At 46.8% G+C, this 25,846-nt stretch overlaps 1 protein-coding gene across 4 annotated transcripts in view; it reads left to right on the top strand.

Annotated features, from left to right (window-relative positions):
- Positions 1-25,846, top strand: part of MKNK2 (MAPK interacting serine/threonine kinase 2) — a 310,400-nt gene that overhangs the window by 259,568 nt on the left and 24,986 nt on the right. For all 4 annotated transcript variants that reach the window (XM_069977915.1, XM_069977913.1, XM_069977914.1 and 1 more), the window contains 2 exons: positions 408-463; positions 2,955-3,050. In XM_069977915.1, coding sequence (XP_069834016.1) covers positions 408-463; positions 2,955-3,050 — 152 coding nt within the window. The remainder of the gene's footprint in view (positions 1-407; positions 464-2,954; positions 3,051-25,846) is intronic.

Here is a 25,846-nt window from a genome sequence, read left to right as displayed (position 1 = left end):
TGAGCTATTTGCATATGTGCTGTGATTGGCTGTCAGCGGTTAGAGTGTGGCCATTATTTGCAATGGGCCATTATTTTCTATGGGAAATTTGGGGTCGTTTAACGTAAATTTCTTAAAAACGACAAATCCGATCGAAACGAAAAATAGATAGCACACCACACACCGCCGAGGGCTTCGAAACCCAGTTTGAACAGAGTGTGTGCACAAAGCGGTTTGGGCTGTATTACGCGCAGAAAAATGGCTGGAAGAAGAAGAAGAAGAATACGGATTACAATATAGTGCTTTTCAAGCACTATAATTAAGCAGTAGTAAGAAAACCCTTTATGAATTAATTACATTGGCTGACAGTAAAAAGGTTAAATTAATAATAATTTTGCTAAGAATGAAATTATTCAATATTTCCACAGGTATAGCGCACCGGGATTTAAAGCCTGAAAACATCCTTTGTGAAAGTCCACATCAGGTAAGAAAATAGGAGAAATTGCATTTGCGAAAGTTAACAGTGATGAGTCCTCTATTTCAGTGTTTCTCAACCTTTTCAAGCCAAGTGCCCCCTTTGATGAGATGCTCCAGCCACTTACCCCTAAAGATTGGATTGATTGAACGTTGCCTTAATAAGGCTGATTTCACACTGCGGCCATAGGCTCTATATAAAGCTTCTGTCTGCAATTAATTCCCAGGTCAGATCCCTCCCATAACAATGTGACTGATCTGTAGGACCCAGTAATCATGCAAGTAGTAATGTCTAATATTGCCCCCCATAGTCTGTAATAATGCCCCCTTCCCCAATAATAAATCCTTTCAGCAGAATATGCCCTCTGCAGCCAGATTTGCTTCTTTCTGCTAGTTATGGCCCCTGCAGTCAGATATGTCTCTTGATAATAGGTACAGTATGGCCCCTTCGGCCAGCTATTCTGTTAGCAAAGTATGCCCCCTGCAACAGGATGTGCTAGTAGCCAGGTATGCCCTCTGCAGTTGAACATGCCCCTATCCAGGCTTTCTATCTATCTATATATATATAATATTATGCCCACACACATGACTGGCTCCAGGTCTTTTGTGGTCCCTTGGGCGACAGATCTTTAGCGGGCCCCTAATCTATGCACTATGCACAATCACTTGAGACACCACTAACATACACAAACACACATGATTGACACACATTGACTGACTGACTCTGACACACTCAGACACTGACACACGGCACTTACAGCACAGTCGTCTCCGTCTTCCTCTTTGTCAGCCTGCTCTCCACTCTGTAAGGCTGAGCTGGACATTACAGCACCAGACGCCTTTCCCTCTCTGGGCCCCTAGAGGCACTGTGGACCCTGGCACTTTGCCCAGGTAAGCCCTGTGCTGACGCCGGCCCTGTACATATACATAGTTGCCAACCTGTCCCGGATTTGACAGGCCAGTCCTGGCTAAGAAAGGTCTTTGGTTTGTCCTGGTAAGCTCCACCCCATGTGATGTCACGCCCTGCCCCCGTAACGGCCCCCAATGCATTGAAGCCTAAGCATAGGCTTTTTGGGTGGAGGCTGTATATTCTGCCTCCAGCCACCAGAGGCTGCTCTCTCCTCCCAGCTACAGGGCCCGCCAGTGAGGTCACTCACTCCTGCCTCTGGGATAGAAGAGCAAGATGTCCGTTTGCTGCAGGGAGCCAGGTAATAAGGTAACCACATGGGGGGATTATGCTGAAGGACTGGTATACAGTGTATACCAGTCACTGCTATACACTGTATACCAGTGACAGCTCTGATTTACCAGTCTTCCAGTATACTAGCCTCTCACACCAATGTATAGTTTATAGTTTACAGTGATATGGTATAGCACAGGAGGGGGATTATGCTGAAGGTAATAAATCTCCAGTCTGCCCCAGCCACCCCCCAGTCTTCCCCAACCACCCCCCAGTCTGCCCCAGCCACCCCTCAGTCTGCCCAAGTCACCCTCAGTCTGCCCCAGTCACCCTCAGACTAGATCAACCCAAAGACCAGGACTTAAAGTGTAACTATAAAATATTTTGACAATTTAGTTTTAGTTCGCTTAGCCAATAATAAGAATTTTTTCAATATAGAGTAATAATTTAAACTGAACAGCATTTAGCTCAAAAGCCCCTCGGCCCTGTCTCTTGCTTGCCCCGCCCACTGGAAATCTGTGCTTTGGCTGAGCTTGGTACAGATTCTCAGACAGTGAAGTAGCTAGTACAGTGTAGACAGACCAGGCAGACAACCTCCCCCCAGCAAAGTGTGGTCAGCCTCCATGCTACTAGCTAGGGCCCTCCTCCTCCCACTGACAACCTCTGCCACAGACACTGCATACAGAGCAGAGCAGCTCTGGATGCAGCCAGGGTTCATCCAACGCACCTCATGCCTGTGGGTTGGATACACCCTGGCCGCGTCGTGCCTTTCACAATCTGTATGTTTCCTATCCTGTTCCTATACCTGCACCAGCCATCTGAAGCCAAACTAAGGGGGCAAACCCTGCTCCCTTCTCCCCACCGCCCATCTGTGACCTGTACCCTCCCCACTGCCCGTACCCCCCTTGCCTGGTCTGGTGTAGACTAGGAGCAGGATTGGGTATTGGAGCCCCTCGGAACCAGGGGCTCCAACACTTTACCACTTTTAGTGCCACAGGCTGCCTGCAGGAGGTGGCCTGGTAGACAGAAAAGGAAGGGCTGTCTCATCAATCCTGCGAAATGGGAGAGAGCCTGCCACTTTTGCAGTTTTTCTTTAATTCCAGGTTTTAAAACTGAGCCTAACAGTGTACAGTGTAGGGTCCATCACTCCAAGGTCACCTTAACGGGATGGTACACACTATTTTGTCAAATGGTAAAGCTAAGCGCCTCTTTTGTCTTGGCATTTGCAGGAGCTGTTGCAGTGTGTTTGTATCTTAGCCATGCTGGCTGAACTCCTGTTCTTATACTTTTCATTAATTTAGTTCTGTCTGCGTTGTGTTAGGTGTCCCCGGTGAAGATCTGTGATTTCGACCTTGGCAGTGGGATCAAGTTGAATAGTGATTGTTCACCGATATCCACCCCTGAACTTTTAACACCGGTAACAGTATTTGTTTTAAAGATTAACTGTTAAATTATTTTGAATGAAAACTGTATGTACAGTATAACAGATTGGTCATGTCATATCTGTATTCATGTCTGTCTTTTTTGTTTTTGGTGGTGGGGGGTTGAGTCTTGTTCTATGGAAACCTTTCCTAAAATCTCTTCTACACAAGCATATTTACCAAGGCCGGACTGGCCATCTGGCAATTCTGGCAAATGCCAGAGGGGCTGGTCCCCTGCGTGGGCCTGTCCCGACTACTACCTCCTCCAACATGAGGACTGCACGGCCACTCAATTGGCTGTGCAGCACAATGAATAACTTAGCAGGCTTCCGCTCTGTATACTATGACCAGCACCATGAATAACTCAGTGGACCTTACACTCTGTATACCGGCCCACCTACTATTCAGGTGACGTGTAGCTGCTCTTTTCAGGTCACCCAGACCCGGGCATGTAGTATGTAGAGGGAGATAAAACACCTCTGCTCCACCTCTCTCTTTTCCCTGTTATTAGGAGGCAGCTTCTGCAGCTAGAGGCCGCTCTGTTATCTGGCCTCTCAGCTGCCACACTGAGGATGGATGACCTCTGACCCCCTATCCCTCTCCTGCCTGGTCATCAGTGTAAGTATATGCAGCACGCTATCACTGATTAAGTGGATGGTGGGGTACACTGGTGGCTGCTTAGACACAACTGCTGCCAACAGCATAAGGAGGTGGTTTAATCCTACAGGAGCTGTGATAATGTCTACAACTCCCATTCTGGTCTGGCTGCTGGTTGTCCTCCTCTCCCACCAAGAACTAAAGTTGAAGGGGACAAAGGCTGCATAGATAGACCACACTGGGAGTTGTAGTCTCACAGTCTATGTACAAAGTTAACTTGTGTTCAGCAACTGTAGGACTGATATATGATATGAATTGCCCCATATTACCGGATCCAATCATATAAAACATTGATTAAAAACAGACCAGTAACTTTCATCTACGCCAAAATGGTATTAGGAAAACTGGCATACAGTCACAGTATGGCAGTATTCAGGTCAGGTATGGCACTGTTACACAATCACAGTATGGTGATATCAGGTCAGGTATGAGTCTGTTATACAGTCGCAGTATGGCGGTATTGTTCTGGTCTGACGTGTTAAATATGCATTGTCTGAAGCTATTACCTACCAATCATGTGGGATTTGCCTTAGACAATATGCAGACTGCTCTAGTCATTGATTTAGTATGCAAATTTGTTTGTATTTTAAGCAGTTAAAAACCATGAAAAACTTTGATTCTGACAATGCTCCCCCATGTAGAGAAGGGCATGTGGCCAAAATCACACGTCCATTTTTTCACCAATATTTGTGTGATGTTGCCAGGATTGGCAGTGTGACTTTTGGTTATCACATGGGGTTTGGTTTCGTCTACATGTGGTGGCGCAAATGTAGGAACATGGCTTAAGGCCTTATTCCCCCGTTCTGCTGCACACCTGTGTATATGGTGGGTGCACAGAAGATTTAAACACTGTAAAGATTTTAACACTTTCGGCTCTCTCATCATAATAATGATGCCAGGAGTTCAGATCTGTTCTGTTGCACACCGTCCGTATATACGGTGGGTGCACGGAAAGTGGGAATAAAAAAACTCAAAACCATTTTTAAACAAATATATGCTCCTTAAAATCACTCTATTACAATGCTTATAGAGCTTTTATCCTTTGGTTTATGGGGCTGTAATTTTTTGTGCCATGTGTCCTTTCTAACGGTACCTTGATTGCGCATATGCGACTTTTTGATCGCTTTTTATTGAAATTTTTCTGGATTGATGTGACCAAAAATCTTCAACTTTGCACTTTGGCGGGTTTTTATGCTTACGCCATTTACTGTGCAAGATCAGGAATGTAATATTTTAATAGTTCAGGCAATTACGCACACGGCGATACCAAATACAGTGCTGCCTTGGATTACGAGCATAATTCATTCTGGGACCGTGCTTGTAATCCAAATGCACTCTTAAACCAAAGCAGATTTTCCCATAAGAAATCACTGATATGCAGACAATTGGTTCCACACCCCAAAAATAATGATTTATTATTCTGAATAACATGTAAAACAGACGAAACAAACATTCAGAAACAGCAGAATATGTGATATTATATTACTGTACAGTAATGGAGAGGATGGGAAACACAAGGACTGACAGACTGCAGGGAGCAGGAAGGAATGAGCAGGACATATGTGGGCACATACATGCAGCACTCTCTGTCCGGGGAGAGAGGGGTTACAGCTATGGAGAGATTACCTCCACAGTCATGTCCCCTGATGTAAGCCCCAGCCAGAAGTGGATCTGCAATGATTTGGAAGGTAAGGGAGACTTCCTGGGTCAGAGTACAGTGCTGTAGACCCCGCTATGCAGACCATGCCCCTTCCCCACTCGCGCTCCCACCTAGTACAGGGAGCTCTTAAACCAAAACAATGCTCTTAAACCAAGTCACAATTTTGAAGAAACTGTGAGCTCTTAAACCAAAACGCTCCTAAAGCAAGTTACTCTTAAACCAAGGTACCACTGTATGTATATTTGTTTATTTCATTTTTATTTATAAAATATGAAAAGGAGGGTGATTCAGACTTTTATTAGGGGAGGGGATTTCTTTTTTTTTTTGTTATTCAAATGCTTTATTAGAAAACATCATCGGGTACAAACCTAAGTGTACATTGGCAAGGCACGTAAACAGTACATATAGAACGACGTTATGCGGCTATGAATCAGGTAGTTACATAAATAACTCTGTGTTGAATAGTAGTACGGAGTCCCCAATATAGGGGTCATGATGCATAGGACCCAGCGGGTGAAACAGCGATAGTATCTTTTAGTACACAACGTCGTAAATCGACTAGCTATATACCCAATACAAAAGAACTAAAACACAGCAAAACTGAAGTTAGGTGTAAAGTACAGTAGAAAGAAGAAAAGGTAGGAGATACCAGCACAGTCCCCGGGAGGGGTAGAGAAGGAGAGAGGGCCCGGTCCAAGTAGAATCCACTAAGAGAGCGACCATACATGTTTGGAGTACAGCAGTTCTAGGTGCCAGCCGGAGGCGACCCGTATGAGCGGTATTGGGGGGTGTCCATGAATGCCATCCATAGCGCCCACATGGCCGTAGTGGTTGGGGGCGCGCCCATATGTTCCGCCCTAAGCTCCTCCATACGATGGAGGTGCTGAATTTCTGCAAACCAGTCAGAGGGTGGGGTCTCCGACTTCCATTTCCTAGGGATCACGGTCCTAGCTGCCAAGAGTAAGAAGCGGGTGATGCCCTTTCTACACTGCGAGAGAGTGCCCGGAATCATTGAAAGTAAATAAGTGGAGGGATGATTTGGGAGGGACACTCCAGCTATCTCACGAATCAATTCTGCAACTGCCCCCCAAAAGCTTGTTAACTTCGAGCATCCCCACCAGATATGGCTCATTGTACCCGGGCTGTGCCCGCATCGCCAGCACAGCTCCGACACTGATGGATAGTAGGAGTGCAGTAAGGTCGGCACCCTGTACCATCGCGCCATCACCTTAAAATTAGTCTCCTGGGCCTTACAAGCCACCGATGCCTTATGGCAGAGAAAAAAGGCTTTCTCCCATTCGATTTTCGAAAAGGTCTGATTCAATTCCAATTCCCAGCCCACCTGGTACGGTAACTTGACATCCGGAGAAGGCTGCGTCAAGAGGGTATAAACCAGCGAGACTACATGGGTAGGCGCTTCCGTCAATGCACAAAGCTCCTCAAAAGGCAGCAGGTCTCTATGTAGTCGCAGCAAGCGAATTGAAGTGTTATAAAAATGTTGTAGCTGCAAATACTGCCAGTCATAGCGCTGTGAGCGAACAGGTTCAGGAATCAGCGCCTCCAGGGGCAGCAGAGCTGAAGCTGTAGTTACCTGGCGAAATAGGAACCTGCTGTCCAATGAGCGCAATAGAAAGTCCGCGCCAAGTGAGCCGGGAGGGAAATCAGGGTTGTTGAGAATCGGGGTGAAGGGACCATCGGGGGTAAAAAGCAGTGTCTGAGCCTGCTTCCCACGAAAGAGAGTAATCAGGGGTATGCGTCTCAGCGTCGCAGTACACCAAGCAGCCGGACGTACCCATAGAGCGGAGGGGAGGGCAAATCTGGAGAGGGATTGTTCCAGTTGTACCCAGAGTTTGGTCGAGGAGTGGTGGAAAGCATCCAATGTCCGAGCTGCAGCTGCCGCTAAGTAATACTTATAAGGGTCAGGAAGTGCTAAACCACCATGCATCTTTGCCAAGGTCAGGGTACTTCTCGCTATTCTAGGACGGGACCTCATCCAAACAAATCGTGAAAACATTCTGGAGACTGCTAAGAAGAAGGCCCTAGGAAGGACGATAGGTATCGTCTGAAACAAATATAGTAGGCGTGGGAGTAGGTTCATTTTAATAATATTTATCCGCCCCAACCAGGAAAAATCTTTACGGTCCCATTTAGTGAGGTCACCTTTCAAATTAGCCAGGAGTGGGGCGAAATTTAAGTCATGTAATCGGGATAAGTCTGCTGGGACATGGATGCCCAGATATTTAAAAGAAGTGTCGGACCATACAAAAGGGAAGCGGCGGCGCAGCGCAGAAATTTCATCTCGCGGGAGAGTTACCCCCAAGGCCACACATTTGGTGAGGTTTATTTTATGATTGCACACGATACCAAATTCGTGCAGGGCAGACATGAGGGCTGGCAGGGAGGTACTAGGATGCGTGACATACAGCAAGAGATCGTCTGCAAATGCAGAGCACTTAAAATGCAGGTCCCCCACCCGTATCCCTGTGATGTTAGCATCCTGGCGGATGGCCTGTAGGAGATGTTCCATTGCCAGAACATACAGTGTCGGGGACAAGGGGCATCCCTGCCTGGTGCCGTTTCGTATAAGAAACGGCTCCGATAAGGCTCCATTCACTCTAAGCTGTGCCGAGGGGTTACTATATAGGGCTAAGATCCGATGGATCATCATTGGCCCCAGACCCATGTTGCGCAACACACCCTCCAGGAACGGCCAACCCACCCGGTCGAAAGCCTTCTCTGCATCCAGTGAGAGCATCATGCAGGATAGCTTGGTGAGACGAGCGTGATGAAGCAGAGAGAAAGTTTTCAACGTTTTCTCTCAAGCTTCCCGAAGAGGGATAAATCCCACTTGATCCGGGTGGATTGTACATCCCAGGAGGGGCGCCAATCTGTTGGCCAATAATTTTGCATAAATTTTTGCGTCCGTGTTGATTAGGGAGATGGGCCTGTAGCTAGGACAGAGGTTGGGATCCTTTCCATCTTTTGGGATAACCACTATATGCGCCCATATAAATGACCGGGGCAGGGGGGATGTGGGTGATATGTTATTGAGGGCCGCTAGGAGGCATGGCGCAAGTGTCTCTTTCAGGGTTTTAAAAAATTTTGCCGTGTAGCCATCAGGGCCCGGACTTTTGCCCGCCGGCATCGCCTTAAGGACGCCCGTCAATTCCTCAATAGTAAAAGGGTCTTCCAGGGTTGCTATGCAATCGGGACCTAAGTCAGGTAATTTAGTGCGAAGAATATACTCCTGCAACTTGACTGGCGTGGCTTCAGGATGGGGAGTTAAATTATACAGAGACTCATAGTAGGCTCTGAAGGAGGCCAGAATGTCAGTTGTGTAACGCTGTATTGCACCGTCCCTGCCCTTGATAGACTGAATATATAGGGCTGCTCTTTTATCTCTTAGGGCCCTGGCCAACATTCTACCAGCCTTGTTTCCCTCGGCATAGAACCTGCTCATGCAAACCTGTCGGAACCTCTGTTGCTTCTTATTTAACAGGGATGTGAGTTTGTGTCTAATCCGCAATAGGTCTCTATATGTCTCCTCCCTCAATGTGGCCTTGTGTGCAGTCTCCAGGTCGTGTAACTCAGTCAGCAAGCGCTTCAATTTGGCCGCCGCCTCCCTTTTAAGACGCGCGCCATGCCTAATAAGTACCCCTCTTAGGACGCATTTTAAGGCGTCCCATTGCATCTGAGGGGAAGTAGAGTCATTTACATGGTCCACTTAGAAATTTTCTATCGCAGTGCGCAAATCAACCAAGCACCCCGGGTCCCGCAATAAAGACTCATTCAACCTCCAGTTGTACGCTCCGCGAGGCAGGTCTGGCATAGCAAGACTACACAGTATTGGAGCATGATCCGAATGAAGGATGCTGCCAATGGAGGTGGAGGAGACTCTAGGCAGGAGGTAGTGGTGCACAAAGATATAATCAATCCTACTGTATCTGTCATGTGGAGCGGAGTAGAAAGAGTAATCTCTTTCAGTAGAATGCTGCAACCGCCACACATCACAGAGCTGCAGGTTGTGAAGGGCCTTTCGGATCCTATTCAGCTTATTATGGGATAAGGAGGAGTGTCCTGAGGAAGCATCCAACCGTGGTTCAATAACCACATTAAAATCCCCACACAGGATAATGTTCCCCTGAGCGTAAACGGTGAGGTCGTCCAGGACCTTAACTAAAAAGCTTTGTTGATTTGTATTAGGGGCATAGACGTTAGCTACCGTATAGGGCTGGTCGGCTATCAGGCATCTGATAAATATGTACCGAGCTTCGGGGTCCACCTTAGTGTCGAGAATTTGGCAGGCTAGGGACTTATGAAAAAAGACCGCCACCCCCTTGGTCTTACTATTAGGGCTGCTGCTGTGGTGCCATACAGGGAAATAACGTGATGAAATGGTAGGCATACTGGCCTGACTAAGATGCGTCTCTTGAAGGCATAAGATCTGCGCTCTCTGCTTGTGCATAGCGTATAGGACCTTGGCTCTCTTCTCCGGAACATTAAGCCCCTGAACATTCAGGGACACAATATTCATCAGCGCCATGGCCATGGGTGGTAGCAGATGACGGGGCGCCCAGGAGGCGAGAGGGGACTGTGCTGGTGGAAAGAAGGGGAAAAGTTAGAGAGACATAACATCAAACATACAGAAAAGCACCTTAAGAGAGGTTGCAAGGGAACTAACCATATCGGCAACAAGGCTGCCATTAACAGGCGGTGGGAACCCGCCGCTGTACCTATTGGGGGTGGGTACATATTGGCTAGCTAAATAAAACAATCTAACTGGGCAGAATCTACGTCGGGCTGACGTTAGTAAAATAACAGAAGTACAACTCAATGAAATTAGGGGTAAGCAAATCGAGAAGTATCGTGGGGCTAAATCCTACACTATGGAGGACTATAATACTATCATCATTATAACTGGTCAAGAAATGACATGCAAGAGGGGAACCGGATTGCCAGTTCGGGTGACAGGGTCCCATTATCAAGCCTCAGAGTCCGATCTGGAGGCACTGCGTCGTCTGCGGCGTGTCCGCTGCGGTCGAGGCGAAAACTGTAGTGACCTTCTTCTGGACGTGGAGGGGCCTGCCTGCCAGGCAGCGACACTAGGGTCCTGCAGAACCCGCTCCCAATCGGAGAGGGGACACCTCGGGAAGATCAAAGGCAGTCAGAAAGGCCCCCCAAGTCCTCCGGGGTACGCAGCGTGGCTGTGGTCTCACCCAGACGTGCAGTGAGGGCAAACGGGAAGCCCCATCTGTAGGGGATGTTCCGAGATTGCAAATGGGCAAGAAGTGGCTTTAGGGCCCCCCGCAGCCGCAGCGTACGTCGTGACAAATCCGGATAAAATTGCAGTTTGGCGCCATCAAAGTCTATTTCCGACTGTAAGCGAGCCCTCCGCATGATCTCCTCTTTCTCTGCATAAAAATGCACTCTGCATATCACATCACGGGGCCTGCCGGGGTCAGCGCTTTGTGGCCGTAGCGCCCTATGAGCCCGATCGATTTCCAATGGAGCAGTAGGCGAGTTTCCCAGTAGCATGTTAAATATAACAGTGAGCGTAGAAAGAAGATCAGGAGGTCGAGTGGCTTCCGGCAGACCTTTGATCCGAATATTGTTCCTTCTATTACGATTTTCCAGATCGTCTAGTTGGGAATAGAGGTACTGTTGCTGGGAGGCCTGAGAAGATACCTTCTCTTGCAGGTCAGAGAGGGAGTGCTGTACAGAGGCTTTAAACGACTCCAAGTCCTGTACTTTTGCTTGTAACGAGGATATGTCCGCCTGTACAACGCCTAGGTCTTTCCTCCAAGCACATTTCAAGTCAGAAGCCATTGACTCTAGGTCTGCTTTAGATGGCAATAGAGTTAACAGAGCCTGCAGTTCTGGGTGCGCCCTCAAGGTGGCGGCAGCTTCCATGTGTTTCATGTTGAAGATAGGAGCAGGTGGTTGCTCAGGGAGAGATATGGAGGGGCCTGGTAGGTGTCCCACAGGGCTGTCAGTCATAGCCAATGGTGACCCTAGATTGCGGCTCTGCAGAGGATGGGGACCCCCAACTGGCAGGGTGATCAGGGGAGATGCCGGTGTGTCTGCCTCTGAGACCGCCGCAGGGATGCTGGCTGTGCAGAGCTTATGGGGCAGGGATTGCTCTGCTGCAGGTTCTGTGGCAGGTGCCCGCGTTGTTAGGGCAGGGGCAGCTGCAAGGCCCAGCGATGGAGGGGATTGCTCCTCTGCACTGACCCCCGCTACAGTCCGGTGCGCCCTCGCGCTTGCTTGGGTCTCCCCCCTGTGAGCCCGTACCTCCACACCCTCCGCACTGTCCGTCTCACCCTCCGCAACCACTTCCGGCCGCACAGGGAGCAATGGCGCCGGTCCGCCGCGCACTTCCGGTTCGGGCAGCTGTGCCGCCAAGCTCCGGTCCTGGCCGCCCCCAAGTCCCCGGCACCTGCTTCCGGGTGTAGCCGCCGCCTCTGCCACCAGCAAGCTCCTCCGGGCGCCGTCGGTCCGGCTGCGAAGTGCGCGCTGACTCGCCGGCGTCTCCCCAGGCCAAGATGGCGCCCGACTCTCCTCCTCGCGCTCCGGGTCCTCCGGTAAGCTGGCCAGGGGGGAGAAATAGTTGGAAATCAGGGTGGGGGGTAGCTCTTTCGTCCCCGATGTTTTCCTGGCCGCTCGGTGCTTTTTCAGCCCCATATAGTCGCAGTATGACCCCAATCTGTGTCAGCCCTAGCAGGAGCTCCTAGCCCATGCGACCAGTCTCCTCCATGCCAGGCTCCGCCCCCCCAGGGGAGGGGATTTCTTATTGATGCAAACCCTTTTTTTTTTTTTTTTAATACAACTGTAAGTTTTAGTCCCTGGGGGACTTTTATTATTACTGCAGTGATCTCTCATAGAGATCACTGCAGTGTACTTACAATACACTGAGCTATGAGATCAGTGTTAGATTGCTTAGAGCTGCTGCAGCCAGACGCAATCTATTGCCGAGCTGGGATCAGCATCATACAGACGCTGAGGCCCGGCCGTGTAGGAAGAAGGGATCGCCCCTCCACGATCGCATGGCGTGTGGCGAACTCCCCAACTAGACACCAGGGATGGGGCTGTAACGTTAGTTAGATGGAGCTGTCAGCTTTGACAGCTGCATCTAACTAGCTAATTAGCCAGCCGCGGCGGCTAATGCGTGCGGTCCCTGGCTGTACAAAACAGCCGGGTGCTGCTCCCTGCAGAGAGGAGCTGTTTGGAATTGTAGTTATTTCTACAAAATTCATATTATTAACATGCTTGGATGGGTTTACACAGCGTTACACAGCACAGTATGCTTTAAGAAAGTAAGTGTTTTACTACACAGTCTATGGTGCTTCCGGCAGGAATCTTTCAAGGTATCCTGCTGCACCAACCAAATGATAGGCGTTTTCCAGCCAAAATGAGCTATCCACAGGATAGCACATTGGTCAACAATCAGCAAGGTCCGACACCCAGCTGTCCGGCACCCATGCTACACTTTGAAGCAGTGATGATGTCACGGTTTAACTGCAGTTTTAAGTGAACGAGAGCTTAGCTGCAGTTTTAGGCTCCTTTGACTCATCCACTCATTCTGCCTCCATTTGCCATTTATTTATATAGCCCCATAGACACACCCATACATGTTACAGGTCTGTGTTTGGGCCAGGATCCGCCATAATACGGCTCACATTAGGGACACAAATTCTGTATAGCCAATGAAGGGATCTGCCCCATTGTGGACTGCTGTGGGTGCACATCTGGTTGGTGTTTTTTTTTTCCCCTTTTTTAATTATTTTTGTTTGTAAAATAGAAATAGGGGGTGATTTCAGCTTTTACTGGGGAGGGGCTTTGTAATATTTTTGAAAAATTTACTTTTCACCCTACAGTAAGTGGGCCTGTGTGCTTTGAAATGCTAGGGCTGATTTTGAGTCCAAGTCCAGCCCTGATATTTACTGTATATTTACAAACTATGACAAAGTACGTGAGCTCTGCCCATAAAGCAAAATTTCTGAACATGTACAGTGCACAAAGGGCACAAGCCAGGGAACTCTAGCACTTGGCCGCATGCAGATTTTTTGAGGCCATCATCTGCAGCCTGCAGGGTGCCGAAACTCCCAACAACCGCAACCATTACACTTAGGCAGTGTTAACACAGTCCAGCAAACTGCTTATGATGTGTATTTTATTCAATACGTTTCGCTCTCTTTATAAATTTGAGCTTTCATTAGACGTATTATTGATTAGTTGGCGCTCTGCTGGCAGCTGACTGTCAATCAAGCAGGTTAAGGGATGAGAGGGGGAGTTAGGAGGCTTTCCAGATTGCAGTAGATCAGGAACTTGGGAGCACTGGCGAATAAAAGCATCTTACTCAACTTTTGATCAGATGAAATGCCAGTATATACTTTTTGCATGATTGTCATTATTTTACAGCACATGTACATGCAGTGTGTTTATCTATGGGTGGATTATACAGCGACTCATGACTGGATAACTAGTATGGTCACCATAAACATTTAAAGAAGTCCTGCGAAAATAAAAAATCACCTGCAAGCAGGAGGGTGTGAAAGTATAATAATCTATAGTTACCTTTCTCAGCACTCTCGGGCAGCTGTCAGATGTAATTTTCTACTGGCTCCCTGGTATGTCTCGGCTCCTGCCGCAACGTCATGACATGGCTAATGGATTGCCCGCTCAGCCAGTCAGTGACTGCAGAGGTGTCCTGCCCCAGTCACTGATCCATCAGCTGGGTATGTGATGATGCAGCTGCAGGAAGCTGGTGGCTGGCAGACATCGGTAAGGCAGCGTTGCGAGCAGGGCCGGCCTTTGGGGTGTGTGACCTGTGTGCTTGCACAGGGCGCATCACTCCCGGCCAACTGAGGGGCGCATAGGCAAAGCGCTCCCCTAGCTGGCCGCCCGGCGCCCTCCTCCTGTGGCTGTTCCTCCCGGGCTCCCCCCTGCCTCATCTCCCCATAAGCGCCGCTTACTGTCCTATCAATTTTGTGACCGCTGCATGCGGTCACAAGATTGATAGGACAGTATGCCCACGGCTGATTCGCGGTCCCTGGGGATTCCCCAGCAGAGCATGCATCAGTGACCTCAGCGCCAGCCGGTGGCCTTGTACTTCCGGCACAGGGAGGCCCTGGCGCACTGAGGTCACTGATGTGTGCGGTGCCGGGGACATACCCAGAGAGCGCGTGCATCGGCCAGGGGCGAAACTGCAGAAGACGAGAGCCACGGCGGGGAAGCGAGGTGTTAGGTGAGTTATGTATTTGTCTTTTTTCAATCTGCACATAGGGAGGCCAATCTATAAGGGGACAGACAACATAAGGGGGCAATCTATAAGGGGGGACAACATAAGGGGACTATCTATATGGGGGGACAACATAAGGGGGCCATCTATAAGGGAATGGATAACATTGGGGCCATATATAAGAGGGGCAGAGGGAACAACATGGGGGGGCCATCTGTAAGGGGGACTACAAAGAGGTGGCATCTATAAGGTAGGGCTACAGAGAGGGGGGCCATATACTATAGGGGGGACTACATAGAGGGAGGTTCTCAAGGAGATGCACATGGGGCCCTATATAGGGAAGACTTAAAAAGGGGCCATCTATAAGGCGGCTACACAGAGGGGGGCACATACTATAAGGGGGTCACGTAAAGTCAGCCTACTCACTAAATGAGGATGTAAAGATGTGCAGTGTGTATAGAGATGAGGATGGTGCCAGATTGAGGAGTCTAATAAGTCTGTCTAGCTGATTCTGTGGATACGTGGCTCGGAGAAGTTCTCATAATGGCCCAGGGCAGAAGAAGAAAGAAGAAAATGAAAAGGGAACAACTCTGATCATAGAAGACGTCCCCTGTGAGTCACTTGATATAACTGCACTGTAATGTATATGGTTTACAGAACCTGTGTAAGGCTGACTCTACCTCTATATGACTGGATGAGGTGATAGTGATCTGTGTACAGTGGATTATTCAGTAGCAGCGGCGGTGTTAGTCAGTATGTGGCGGCGTTAGTCAGTATGTGGTGGTAATATTTGTTACTTGTTATCTGGTTCTGTGTTTTATTGGATTTAGTATACTGGATTTGGTTGTTAACAATATGATGGTAGTGGTGGTAATATTTCCCCCCTTATATACTGGTATTATTGGTAATACTGGTGTGTGTGTGTGTGTGTGTTTATGTATGTATATATATCAAATCTATATATCCCTTTAATAGCGTTGGTCGGTCGAGGAAGGGGCCCAGTCATCAGCTGCTGCATTATCCACAACCAGCTGCCAGCTAGATGTATGTAAGTGCAAGTATATGTATATAGAATGTACATAGTGTGTGTACTGTTATATAATGTATAGTAAATGTGTAGGTGTGCATGTGTGTGTACTGGAGGTTTATATATGCATAATGTGTGTTTAAATATTTGTGTGTACTATATAATGTGTGTGTGTGTGGGGGGGGGGGTGCTGTTATATAATGTGTTTGTAGTGTGTGTTCTGTTATATAATGTATATTCAATGTGTAGGTGTGCATGTGTGTGTACTGGATACTACTCCACCCTCCAGCCATACACACAACTACTACATGGCTGGGGGAGGTAGTAGTTGGCTGGAGGGGGAAGTAGTAGTTGTGTGTATGGCTGGTGGGGGTAGTAGTTGTGTGTATGGCTGGGAGGGTCAGGTGATGGATGTTGGATGTCGTCAGGAGGAGTGGGAGGCTGTAGGAGCTTTGTCACCTGGAGGGGGATGTCAAGGTGGTAAAGTGGTAATGTAGTAGTACCAAAAGTTTGCCACTAGATGTCGTTATCACAAGTATGTTTACCTAGATATTGCACAGCTGTAGAAGTTAAAGGTTATTGTTTTGTTTGTATGTCACATGGATCTGTACACCAAGATTTCTTTCTTGATTCCTATCACCTTTCTCTTTACTTCTTTACATGCACTCCTCACCCACTCTCAGCACACCTTACATGCGCTGTAGGAGGGAAGTCACATGGGTAGAGGAAGTGTAGGGTCTTTTGCCTTTAGACTCTGTAGAGGAAGGATGCTCCCTACAGTTTCTTCTCAAGCAACACTACTAGACACTATGCATTGTTAAGTTGCTACTAGAGAGGACACGTCAGGGACCACCCCAACCCACGCGGTGGACCAGAGGATTGTCTCCCTTTTCTGTGGGTGGCAGTGCCAATAGTCCGGGTGGGTCACTATTCCACTCGAGACCAGCGTGATAATTGCCCAAAGGACCCCAAACAAGCCGACAAGTAACTGTTCACTGAGAAAAAGGTATAGCCAGCCCACTAAAATAAAAGCAGGTTTGCCAGTATATTTGTGTGCCCATCCAGCACTGGCACCACGACAGATTACCCCTGGGCAAGGCTATATCTCGGCCAACCACCACAGAACTGGCGTCACACCTAACCATCTGGCAAGTGACCAGCCGCTCCTCCACACCGGAGTTCACCACACATAGCTGCACCATGCGTGTGTCAGCTCTGCTTACATCATCAGCTAGTATGGAATAGATCAGTGATGGCTACCCTTGACACTCCAGCTGTTGTCAAACTACAATTCCCATCATGCCTGGCCAGCCACGATATGCCTTTAGGGCGTTGCTCGAGGCCGGAGAGCATTGCCGCATATATAAGATATATATGTGGTGAGCCCCAGATAATGATGTAGCGGTGGGATGGCCGGTCACTTGCTAGATGGAAGTAGGACGCCACTCCAGTGGTGAATGGCCGAGATACAGCTGGACCTTAAGGGTTTGTCATGTGACGCCAGTGCCAGGTGGGCACACAGGTGTGATGGCACGCCTGCTTTAAAGGTGTAAGGACTGTTGTACCTTTTTCCCCTTTCAGGTTGCTACTGGGTCCTAAGGGTGCATTCCCACGTACAGGTTCTGCTGCAGATTTGATGGGGCAGATTTGAATCTGCAGCAGATTTGATGGCCCAGAGTTTGCATTGAATCTGCAACTTCAAATCTACGCCATCAAATCTGCTGCAGATCCTGTACATGTGAACGCACCCTTAGGGATCTAACAGGATCTGCAGCAGATTTGGATCTGCAGCAGATTTGATGGCGCAGATTTGAAGCTGCAGATTCAAAGCAAATCAATTCTGGGCCATCAAATCTGCTGCAGATCCTGTACGTGTGAACAGACCCTTAAGCGGAAAAAAAAAAAGGGAAGGGTGTGATCAGACACTGTAACTCAAAATATGGTGGTTAGGCAAACAACTTCCTGGGGTAACAGGGCAAACAGAATATATATGACTCTTTAACAAAATTCCTACCTGTGGGAAATCTGTTGGGTGGAATGATTTCAGAAGCAGTGGGATAGTATGGTTACATCAATTATATCTGCAAAGGACACTGAAGTAATTTCAACAATTAAAGTGACTCTGTACCCACAATCTGACCCCCCCCCCAAAACCGCTTGTACCTTCGCATAGCTGATTTTAATCCAAGATCTGTCCTGGGGTCAATTCGGCAGGTGATGCAGTTATTGTCCTATAAAGCACCTTGTAAACTTGCAGCCCTGTGTCAAATTGGCTTGGCCTACAATGTCTGTGCCCTAGGTTTTCACCGCCTCTCTGTCCCTCCTCCTTGCCCTCCTCATCCTGGGCAGGATTTTTCCTATTTATCACCTGTGTGAACACTGCACATGAGCTGGATCGTTAAGGCCCATGTGCAAGCCTGTGTGCAAGTGATGAATAGGAATAATACTCCCCAGGGCATTCCAAATGATGAGTAGGGTGGGGAGGAGGGATGGAGAGGTGGTACAAGGCTTAGGTACACATACTCTAGGCCACGCCATTTTGATACAGGGCTGCAAGCTTAAAAGTTGATTTTTAGGACTGCTTCACAAGGTAGAGAAATTGGCCTAGCTATAGTCTCTTCGGGCCTTAAGAATTGTATAAAAAAAGGGAAAGGTCAGCAAAAAATGCAGACATCACACAAATCCATGCATTTCTCTCTAAAGGTTGTTATTCAGAGATGTAAGAATGGTATGCACAATTGACAAAATACATAAATTTAACAAAAAATCAAGGGAACGAGCTAACAACGTGTTATTAAACCAAACTATTTGTGAACGTTTAATGATGGAAAAAGGTCCAGGTTCTATAAAACGATCAATGATTTCTCGTTGGTCGCTTAATAGTTGCCTGCTATTACTTGAAACAAGAACGATAATCGTCCCGTGTAATACCACCCTAAAGTATTACTAGTCCCCAAAATAAAGACAGTATTTCAGTATTGTCGGGTGAAAGAAGGCCAGCCAAAATTACAATCAAAATTGTAATTAGGCCCGTAATGTATTGATATTGAACAGCTTTATTATAAGATATCCTTCAAAAAAGGGAAAAAAAAGGTATTCCCGTATTAGAATACAGTATTAGGCTGGGTTCACACACTGTATACTTCAGGCAGTATTTGGTCCTCATGTCAGGTCCTCATAGCAACCAAAACCAGGAGTGGATTGAAAACACAGAAAGGCTCTGTTCACACAATGTTGAAATTGAGTGGATGGCCGTCATATAACGGTAAATAACTGCCATTATTTCAATATAACAGCCGTTGTTTTAAAATAACAGCAAAAATTTGCCATTAAATGACGGCCATCCACTCAATTACAACATTATGTGAACATAGCCTTTCTGTGTTTTCAATCCACTCCTGGTTTTTGTTGCTATACAGCCTCACAAATACAGCCTCAAATATACATAGTGTGAACCCAGCCTTAGGGTAGCGTCACACGTACCGATTTGCAGCGTTAATAACGCTGCGAGTCGGCTAGGTCCTGGCAGATCACAGGTAATGTATACAGAGCGGGAGCCGGGCGGCAGCTGAAGGGGTTAAGCGGCTGGCAGAATTACATACACGCAGCGGTCGTTCAGACCGCTGTGTGTATGTAGTGAAAGTGATCTGCCAGGACCTAGCCGACTCGCAGCGTTATTAACGCTGCGAGTCGTTACGTGTGAAGCTACCCTTAGAAATGGAAATACCAGACTTTGGTGGGTGGACATAGTCATAAGAACAGTTGAAAGATGATCAAAAATGCTACTTTTGCAAAGCAATGTTGCCTTTAATTGTAAAATTTTAAATATGCACAGTTGGCTGTGCCATCAAAAAAGTGCACTGACATTAGTGGTGTAAGAATTACGGAATTATTCCTTTTTAATAGCATGATCAATAGTTTCATTTATGTAGGCAATCATAGCCTGGGTCACTTTTTAGGGGTCCCTGTGAGCTATTACTGAAGTACATGGCACAGAGAGTGGGATCAGATCACTGATGACAGTAAAAGGATTGTGTGGACAGCCCTTGTAGTCTAGTAAAAGTGGACAGATTTTTTTTTTTATTTAAAATTAATAAATACCATTTGGACAAAAAATATAATACAGAAGTGATAAAGAAATTGATTCCCTGAATAGTACCCTCCCTCCCAACCATCTTAGTGCTTTTCGTAACAGAAATTATAAAGAAATTTATTCCCTACAAAGAATCACCCTCACTCACCCTTTTTGGCGTTTTTGAAATAAATCTAATAGTTGGCCACAGTGTGATAGATTTCAAAACAGGGGTAAGTACAGAGGCCTGGCTGGGATGGACTCATGGGGCAATAAAAGCGGGAATCGCTCCTACTTCTATGCTTGGCACAAACTCTGCACCTTTTTTAGGAATACCTTTGGGTGGCAGGGCCAGGGTGTGGCGCTCTGTAACTCTGTGCACATCCTGAGATTCAAAGGACTGCTGAGGGCCAGGGGAATCAAAAAGTAGACGCTCAATCAACTCCTCCTGAAGTTGCAAAAATGTGAGCCCCCCTGTGATTTCTGGTATACAACAAAGGCTTTGTAGGTTGCACTCTGTATAAGGTAGACTGCCAATATAATTATACAGCTCAGTACGCACTTGTAAAGTCCCACATACAGTGATACTCCGCACCATAAGACTCCACAAAGTCTAGTATTTAGACACTTATAAACTTGATAAGTATGGAGACAAAAATTGGTTTATCACCACTCCACTAACATCGTATCGATAGTTAGCTTTTAGCTCGCATCTATCCATTTTGGACAATGACTGCTCGCAGTGTGCAGACAGTGTATGGATGTTTTTTTAACTTCTCCAATTAGAAGGGTCCTGAAAATTTTTTGCATCTCACGCACTGTCCGTCTCACTCCCTGAAGTGCTCGAGCACAGCATCGCCCATGCCTACTCAGCTCTGAAGTGTCTGCTGGACATTTTTAGTATTTAAAAATACTGTTACCAGCACGGACAGGTGTGTAAAAGTGTAAATGCGGCAATACAACTTAACAATTTTATGTGCAATGTACACACGTGTTACACACATACGGAAAAAAGAAATATATGTAAAGTGGGGGTTCTTCACATACAAGGAGGGATCAGACAGTGATGACGGACAGGGGCTACGCTAGATAAGTGTTTTGTGCTTTATGTGTGACTAGTCATAGCACAAGACTTGTACCATCTCTCTCTCTTCTCTCCCAGATAAACTACAGGGAGAGAATAGAGAGAAACACAGTAAAAGTTCTGTGCTGTGTTTACTAAATGCTGTGTAAATGATGTGATAGGTATATCACAGTCATTATTGGGTGAGGGACCAATCAGACAAACACAGAGGAAACAAGTCGGGAGTGCATATACTGAAGGGGAAACAATACACAAGAAAAGTTATTACTGGTACATTCAGGTGCAAATCTCAGTGCAAACAGAATACAACTACTAGAAATGAATGTTCATATCGTCAGGTGAAACTCAAAGCCATAGCAAACTGAGTTCCAAGGAACACCAACCAGAACTAATCAACATGGAACTAAAAAGGTAAGTCAGAAAATTGGTAGAAGGCAATATAAACATAAACAGCAGGCAAAGACCTGCAAGTCAAGAAGAATGGAAGAAGACCGAGAAGGTCAGCGATCAGCAAGACACAGAACAGATCAGGGGGTGAACACAACCAGGAGATCAACACTGGACACAACATCACGGGCTAGCAGTTCTGTAAGTGTCAGAGGCCCGAAAGAACAGCCAGGAGCTCCAGGTCGCAGTGTATTTTTTCACTGTAGCAGAGGTGTCAGCAATCAGATCCTCCATGTGATGAATTTGAATGACTTCCGCATACTCGTCCAAAGTGGGAGGGTCTGTCGATTTCCATTTTCGAGCCACAATGGATTTTGCAGCCTGCAGCAAATGGCGTGCTAAGGATTTTTTTAAACGGATTGGGCCGCGGGGAACATGAAAAGAAGTGCTGCTTCAGGTGTATGGGGAATAGAGATATCCGTAATTTTGCGAATAAGTTGCAGGATCGTTCGCCAGAGAGGCACCAATTTCGGACAACTCCACCAGATATGTGTCATAGTTCCTCCCGCTGCTCCACAACGCCAACACACATCCGGTACCAAAGGGTACCATTTGTGAAGGACAGCCGGCACACGGTACCAGCGGGATAAGATCTTGTAACTCGTTTACTGTGCTTTACAGGCCAAAGCAGCCTTGTAGGACAGGAAAAAAAGCCTTAGACCACTGCTGTGGCGTAAATCGTTTGTCTAGTTCATCCTCCCATGCCGCACAATAGGGAGGGAGTGTGCTAGAGCCAAGGGAGAGATACATTCGGTAGATGATGGATATGACTAGGGGAGGGCAGGAGGGAGCCACGCACAAGTTCTTAAAGTCTGTGAGGGGCCTGTTTAATTTATGAGAGCGTGAGGAGGTGGAAAAAAAATGTTGCAACTGGGCATTTTCAAAAGAGTGCTTAGTAGTGATGAGCGAGTACTAAAATGCTTGGGTGCTCGTAACTCGAGACGAATATCTCCCGATACTCAAATGCTTGTTTTGAGTAACGAACCCCATTGAAGTCAATAGGAAACTCGAGCATTTTTGCAGGGGACCCAAGTGCGGTTGAGGGAAGGTCGTGTGAAAACCTGTCAACCTCAGAAAATGATGGAAACACAACGGAAATGCACAGGAAACAGCAGGAGCAGCCTGTATGGATGCCTCTGAGTCTGCCTAATCGCACCATTATGCCAAATTCTGGGCAACAGCCTGGTTAAAACAGAGGTAGGCATATGAACCACCCAAAAACTCAGCCTGGCAGAGCATGGCAATGAGAACACAGGGAACCATTAAAACAGAGGTAGCATATGATGAACCACCCAAAAACTTTGCCTGACATAGCATGGCGGTGAGGACACAGAGAACCATTAAAAACAGAGGTAGCATATGAACCAGAGCAAAATTTGCCTGACACAGCATGGGGGTGAGGACAGAGTGACCAAGGTAGAAGCGGTAGCCACTGAGCCTTCCAAAACTTAGGCCAGAAACAGCATGGCAGTGAGCACACAGAGAACCATTAAAAGTGAGTGAGGAAGCAAGTGAGCCTCCCAAAAAATTGTAGTGAGGCCAGGGGTTGGAATTTATAGTGGACGAACCTAGGTGCTGACAGCTAACTGGCTAAGCTAGCTGTCAGTCACCATCAAGGGTACACCTGATGCCGATCGACCGGGGGTGGTGAGGCCCTGGCCGCGGCTACACAAAAAAAAGATAATACAGCTGGCTGGTTGCCGGGGACGCGATCGACGGGACCCTGGCAACCAGTCCCGCTCCTCCGCAGACGTAGTGACGTTAGAGCATGGCAGTCAGGACACAGAGAACCAATAAAAGTGAGTGAGGTAGCAAGTGAGCCTCCCAAAAATTAGGCCAGACACAGCATGGCGAAAGAAGACTTGGCTGTTGGTTTAGAATTGAAGGAGGAGAGGAGATACAGATGTAGCCACCTTTAACATGATCCCTAACGCGTCGATATTATGATTTAATGCGTCAGGATGTTTCTAACGAAAGGTGGCTAAGTGCAGTTCCAGACATGGCCAGTAGGTGGCAGTATAATAGTTGAAATGAATTACGGGAAGATTTTGGCCATGACCACACTAAGAAACTGTGCCACGATCTGCTGGCTCAACCCTCTCTCCCCTGAAGATGTCAAAAACTCTCCTAAACTTGTGGCATATTTAAATCCCTTACTGTAATAACAAAACCTGGTCCAGTCATTTTAATAGAAGCATTATATGGGCTTCTTATTGCAATGACAAAACTGATTGGGTTCTGTCATTACAGTAAATGAAATGAATATGCCCCGACTCAGAAGAGTTTTTAACATCTGAAGGGTGCCCCCACCTGTGCCACCTGGTTGCTGCCACTGGGGTTAATCTGACTGGTGGCCAGAGTAGTCTGCTGGCTTCTCCCGCAGTACAGTGTACTGTATGATAGGAATTGTCCTAGGATTAGGATCATTTGGAGCTATATTTAATTTTCTTTCTGGTTGCATTTTTTGTATATTTCGTTCCATTAGAGGGTGTTTGAATGACATATACAAACATTAGACCGAAAAAATGCCAGAGCTTTCTGCAAGACACATTACTAATAAAACCGGATTGTCATTGCAGAATCCGCCTGATTAGTAATGTGTTTTGCATTTTATACATTCTAATGATTGTATATTTCTGTCAAATATCCCCTAATGGAACGAAATATACAAAAAGTGACAGCCAGCTCCTCCTCCTGGTGTTAGCAGTCCCCGACATTCTCCCTGCAGCCATTGCTCCCTGTATACTGTATACTCCAACCCTGGACACACTGACTTTAGAACATTTAGAACATCAGACAAGTCAGTGACCTGATCCCCCCTGCTGGGAAGCCGACCACACCATCATCCCCAAGATCGTACAGCTGCTGGAAGTGAGAGCAGCCAAGAATGTATTGGGCATCAGCAGCCTCTTTAGAACATTGTAAAGATGGGTGCACACTACCAGTATACAGAACCAATGTATACAATAATAACAAAAGAAGAGCAAATACGCTACATAAGCAAACTGGCACACCAAAATTATACAATAAAAGTTCTTTTTATATATCTATTAAAGCACCTACAATGACACTACTATGTAAAAAGTCAATACAGTAAATATGGCAGTTTGTCTATTTAGTATATTTGCATTTCTTTTGTTATAGATGGAGGTCAGAGAAGTCAGATGAGGCAGAGGAGTCAGATGAGGCAGAGGAGGGAGAGGAGGCAAATGAGGCAGAGGAGGCTGTATTGATCAACATGGGGCTGTACTGAAGTAGCTTTAACATTAATGGACAAGCACCTCTGTTAGTGACTAGGATGGCTGGTACAGAGGTAAGGAGACTGTCTTTGGTGCACAGGGTCATGAGTTCGAAACTCTGCTGTGTCTATTTATTTCTTATCTTCCAATTGTACATTGACTGTCAATCATCATTAACATGTAACAAGATCGTTCTGTAAATGAATTAAAGCTTATTAAGTCAATTGGTAATTACAAGAAACATGAATGAACCAATAAAAAGTTGTATGAAACAAACAATTCTGAGATGATTCAATGAGAATGAGCTTATGGGTGGCCCCGTCCTATCCACTCACAGAGCTGCTTGTCTACTAATGTTAAAGCTTTTTCAGTACAGTCCAATGTTAATCAATACAACTTATACTGATATCACACATCTAGCTAATGGGATCAAGAACACATATGTTATTAGCTTTATTCTAGTATGTTATGATTATGTAGTTTCTACTTTTACTTGGGGGGATCAGATCTGCACCTTGGGAGTGGGTGCTGGGGGGTGGGGGGTTATATAGTGGAGGGGGTGGAGTGGGTGCTAGGGGGGAGTTCCTTAAGCTCTGGGAAGGGGTGAGGGTTATGAGGGGGAGTTTCTGAGGTGCTGGGAAGGAGACAGGAAAGCAGCTCCCTGCTGCTCCAATGAAGCAAGAAGCCGAGACCAGCCTCCTCTGCCTCATTTGCCTCTTCTCCCTCCTCTGCCTCATTTGCCTCCTCTGACTCCTCTGCCTCATCTGACTTCTCTGACCTCCATCTATAACAAAAGAAATGCAAATATACTAAATAGACAAACTGCCATATTTACTGTATTGACTTTTTACCTAGTAGTGTCATTGTAGGTGCTTTAATAGATATATAATAAGAACTTTTATTGTATAATTTTGGTGTGCCAGTTTGCTTATGTAGCGTATTTGCTCTTCTTTTGTTATTATTGTATACATTGGTTCTGTATACTGGTAGTGTGCACCCATCTTTACAATGTTCTAAAGAGGCTGCTGATGCCCAATACATTCTTGGCTGCTCTCACTTCCAGCAGCTGTACGATCTTGGGGATGATGGTGTGGTCGGCTTCCCAGCAGGGGGGGATCAGGTCACTGACTTGTCTGATGTTCTAAATGTTCTAAAGTCAGTGTGTCCAGGGTTGGAGTATACAGTATACAGGGAGCAATGGCTGCAGGGAGAATGTTGGGGACTGCTAACACCAGGAGGAGGAGCTGGCTGTCACTTTTTGTATATTTCGTTCCATTAGGGGATATTTGACAGAAATATACAATCATTAGAATGTATAAAATGCAAAACACATTACTAATCAGGCGGATTCTGCAATGACAATCCGGT

Source organism: Dendropsophus ebraccatus, chromosome 7, assembly GCF_027789765.1.
Source record: "Dendropsophus ebraccatus isolate aDenEbr1 chromosome 7, aDenEbr1.pat, whole genome shotgun sequence".
NCBI lineage: Eukaryota > Metazoa > Chordata > Amphibia > Anura > Hylidae > Dendropsophus > Dendropsophus ebraccatus.
Note: the sequence above shows the minus strand (reverse complement) of the source record. Positions and strands in the feature narration are given on the sequence as shown.